The following is a 4,392-nucleotide window of genomic DNA, read 5'->3' on the forward strand; positions in this document are numbered from 1 at the left end:
CAAATCATCGAAAGTGGATGTACAATAGAAATTTGCCTAACCGAGGAGGATTACGACAGGAATTTATCAATGGTGTTTGACAATTTATTGATACAATTACAAAAAAACCTCAATTTGTACTTGAAGGCAGTCTACTTAGATGTCCTTGCAACAAACATAAAAATAAAATTTTCTCAACTCCGGATGAAGTTTTACAAGATTTATATAAATATGGTTTCATGCCAAGATACTGGTGTTGGGATTCACATGGAGAGAGTCCATTGCATTTGAATGTAGATCATGATAACCAAGAAGGCACATGTTCTTCTCCGCATGTTAGTGTGCCAATAAGAAATTCATATGAATCTATGGTGGTTGATGCTGCTCGACATTAATTAATGAGTCAATTTGAAGAACACATGCATGGAGGAGCCTCCAAATGCAGAAGCTAAAAAATTTTATGATTTATTATAATCTGCTCAGCACCCATTATTTGAGGGATGTGTTAGTCATTCAGAATTATCAATGGCAGTTAAAATGTTGAGTATAAAAGCTAAAGGGAATGTATCTCAACAAATCTTTGATGATTTCGTGAAAGCTATGAAAGAAGTGATTCCTAAGGATAATTTACTTGTCTCTAATTTTTATGAAGCAAAGAAGCTAGTATTGAAACTTGGCATGGAAAGCAATAAAATTGATTGTTGCATTAATGGTTGTATGCTGTATTACAAGGAGGATGATATGCCAAGAAAGGAATGTAAATTTTGTCATTCTCCAAGGTACAAGATAGGTAAAAAGGGTAAACAAGTGCCTTTGAAACGAATGCACTATTTACCGCTTATACCTCGTTTAAGAAGACTTTATGCTTCAATGAACACAGCATCTCACATACGATGGCATTTTGATCACGAGTTTAAAGGAGTTCTTGAGCATCCATCGGATTCAAAAGCATGGAAGTATTTTGATAGAAAATATCCACAATTTTCTCAAGAACCACGCAATGTCAGACTAGGATTATGTGCTGATGGATTCACCCCTTTTGGTCAATCTGGTAAACAATATTCATGTTGGCTAATAATTGTCACTCCGTATAACCTGCCTCCTTCTATGTGCATGAAAACTCCTTACATGTTTTTATCCATGATTATTCCTGGTCCTCGTAATCCCAAAATCAGGATTGATGTATACCTACAGCCCTTGATTGATGAGCTAAAACTACTATGGGAAGATGGCGTTTTAACTTATGATATTCATTCCAAGTCAAATTTTGTAATGCGAGCTGCATTGTTGTGCACTATTAATGATTTTCCTGCATATGGAATGTTGTCTGGATGGATGACAGCAGGCAGGCTAGCATGTCCATACTGTATGGAACGAACCAAGGCATTTCAATTAAAAAATGGGAGAAAGCCATCATGTTTTGACTACCATAGACAATTCTTGCCAAATAATCACATGTTTAGAAGAAACAAGGATGCATTCTATAAGAATAGAATTGAGAGATCAGAACCTCCGCCAAGATTGACTGGAGAGCAAATATGGTATATAGTTCAAAATTATGATAAGATAAGTGATGTTGAGCAACTTGAGATAGAAGGATATGGAAGTATGCATAATTGGAGCAAAAGAAGCATATTTTGGAATTTGCCTTATTGGCGTCATAATTTAATCCGTCATAACCTTGATGTAATGCATATTGAGAATGATGTATTTGATAATATATTCAATACTATCATGGACATCAAAGAGAAGACTAAAGATAATGCAAAGGCTAGAATGGATCTGTCATTATACTGCAAGCGAAAAAATTTAGAACTGCCAAACCAAAGTGGAGGTAAAATTATAAAACCCAAAGCAAACTACACATTTACCCTCCAGCAAAAGAGGGCAATATGTGAATGGGTGAAAGAGTTAAGGATGCCTGATGGATATGGTTCAAATTTAGGGAGATGTGTTGACATGAAAGAGGGCAAGTTATATGGAATGAAAAGTCATGATTGTCATATATTTATGGAACGTTTACTGCCAATTGCTTTTAGTTCATTGCCAGAGCAGATCTGGAAGCCAATAACAGAGTTAAGTCAATTCTTTCGAAATTTGTGCTCAACATCGTTACGAGAAGATGTTCTAAATAAGCTAGAAGAAAATATTCCAATTGTGCTATGCAAGCTAGAACGTATATTTCCTCCTGGATTTTTTGACTCAATGGAACATCTACCTATCATTTGCCATCTGAAGCATTGCTTGGTGGTCCTGTGCAATATAGATGGATGTATCCTTTTGAGAGGTACCTTATTCACACCTCTATATTTACTCTCAAATTTCTTTTTACTGTTTTATTAAGTCAACTATTTGTTATTTGATTTTTGTTATAAATTTTTTCATGATAGGTTTCTCCATCATCTTAAAAAAAAGGTCAAGAACAAAACACATGTTGAAGGATCTATCGTTGAATCATACCTAATTGAGGAGATTTCTTACTTTTGTGAGTACTATTTTAACCAAACTAGCATCGATGCAAAGCAAATGATGAAGGTGATGATTCAATTGAGCAAAATTTATCTATTTTTAATTTGCCTGGTTGTTTGGCTGGTGAATGCAAAACTCGTTATTTAGATGACAAAGAATTCAGTGCAGCCATGAATCATATACTAATAAACTGTGATGAAATTAAGCCATATATTGAGTGAGTATTTATCTTCCTATATATATTCTTACTATTAATAATATTTTCTTATATTAATAATTTTAATTTATTTGAAATTCATGTACTATAGCATCTTTGTGGATTTCATACGCTAAGATCATATTACTTTAAGTGATGAACAAGTTGATCAATTTATTGAAGCGGATTTTGCAGAATGGTTTAAAAATTATGTAAGTCAATATGATATGATAGTCTTATTGCACACATAATTTTTGGTAGATGACATATTATATTCTAACTTATTGGTTCTTATTTAATATAGGTTCATGATCCTTTAAATAATGTGACAGATTCGAATATTCATTCCTTGGCATGGGGTCCTTTGAGAATTGTTAAATGTTGGCCTATTTACAAAGTCAATGGCTTCAAGTTTCACACAAGATCTCACTCAAGTGGAAAGTCAACTCAAAATTATGGAATATGTGTCAAAGGCATAGGTTATGGTGAATATGAAAATGATTTCTATGGCCTGCTTAATGAAATTATCCAAGTTGAGTATACTGGGCTACCACTAAAAAGAGTTGTACTATTTAAATGCGAATGGTTTGATCCCACGATTGGCAAAGGAACAAAGGTAAACAAAGAGTATGGAATCATACAGATTCGAAAGAATCGACGATATGGTAAATATGATCCATTTATCATTGCACATAAAGCAATTCAAGTATATTTTGTACCTCATCCAATGAGCAACACCAAGGAAAAAGCAGAATGGTGGTTTGTATTCAAGACTAAAGCAAGAGGTGAGATTGAGATTGAAACAACGGAGGATTTTGCATATCAAGAAGATGGCACAAATCAATCTAACAATCATATCTCAAATGATATTGATATTGTTGTTGATTTACTGGATACCAATAGTACAAGATAAGAAGAAGAAGAAGAAGAAGAAGAAGAAGATGATGATGATGATGATGATGATGATGATGATGATGATGATGAGCCACTTGGGGATGAAGACGAAGATATGGATGAGGATGAGAATGAAGACGAGGACGACGACGAGAATAATGAGGATGAAAATCAAAATGAATAGTATGAAAAAGTCCACTAAGAAATGTATTTATTTGTATTTTTTTAAAATTTTAATATACTACAATCTTATGAAAAAGTATATGACTTTTTTATTTTACGTGATTTTTTTATTATATTTTATTTTTACTATTTTTTTAGAAGATTGGATATAATTTATTGAGAAAGTCTAGGAGCCAGCACTTTTATTAAAATTTGTCCAGCATTTAATCATTAAAGGAAAAATGAGTAATTGTCCATCATTAGATGTAATCTCACACCATTAAAAACACTACTGATGGCTAATTGATGACTACAAATCACAAAATCTGCTGACCACTAGCACTCTTCTAATTTATTTTTAAGATTTTTACATATGTAATTCTTTGATACACTTTATCTTAAATTTGTTAAAAAATTAAAATTTGAATTATTATAACGTAAATAATTAAAAGAATAAATTAAAAAATAATATGAGGTAACTAAAAAAAATCAAAATTAAATATAAGATGGTATATAAAAATTTGTATGAGAAATTTAATATTAAATATAATAAAAATAAAAGAATAAAAAAAAGAAGATAGAGTATATAAAAAAAATAAAAAGATAGAGTCTCCCAAATTTAACTAAAAAAAAGTCAAACATAATATATAATGATAGAAAAAAAACTAATATAGTCAATTTAGTTCTAAAAT

At 31.7% G+C, this 4,392-nt stretch overlaps 1 protein-coding gene across 1 annotated transcript; it reads left to right on the forward strand.

The window, feature by feature from the left end:
* Positions 1–504: 504 nt before the first annotated feature.
* Positions 505–3,557, forward strand: LOC112803558 (uncharacterized). Its single transcript, XM_072195967.1, has 3 exons — positions 505–2,234; positions 2,370–2,514; positions 2,949–3,557. Exons 1-3 carry the CDS (start codon positions 505–507, stop codon positions 3,555–3,557), a joined length of 2,484 nt encoding a protein of 827 aa, XP_072052068.1.
* The last annotated feature ends 835 nt before the right edge of the window (positions 3,558–4,392 follow it).

The sequence above is a fragment of the Arachis hypogaea genome, chromosome 5, assembly GCF_003086295.3.
Source record: "Arachis hypogaea cultivar Tifrunner chromosome 5, arahy.Tifrunner.gnm2.J5K5, whole genome shotgun sequence".
Taxonomy (NCBI): domain Eukaryota; kingdom Viridiplantae; phylum Streptophyta; class Magnoliopsida; order Fabales; family Fabaceae; genus Arachis; species Arachis hypogaea.

Bases quoted from the DNA above. Each gene is read 5' to 3' on its own strand.
- LOC112803558 (XM_072195967.1), top strand. From the start codon at position 505: ATGGCAGTTAAAATGTTGAGTATAAAAGCTAAAGGGAATGTATCTCAA. The intron at 2,235-2,369 runs GTGCAATATAGA...TTTTCATGATAG, and splicing joins AAGCATTGCTTGGTGGTCCT to GTTTCTCCATCATCTTAAAA. The intron at 2,515-2,948 runs GTGATGATTCAA...TATTTAATATAG, and splicing joins ATGCAAAGCAAATGATGAAG to GTTCATGATCCTTTAAATAA.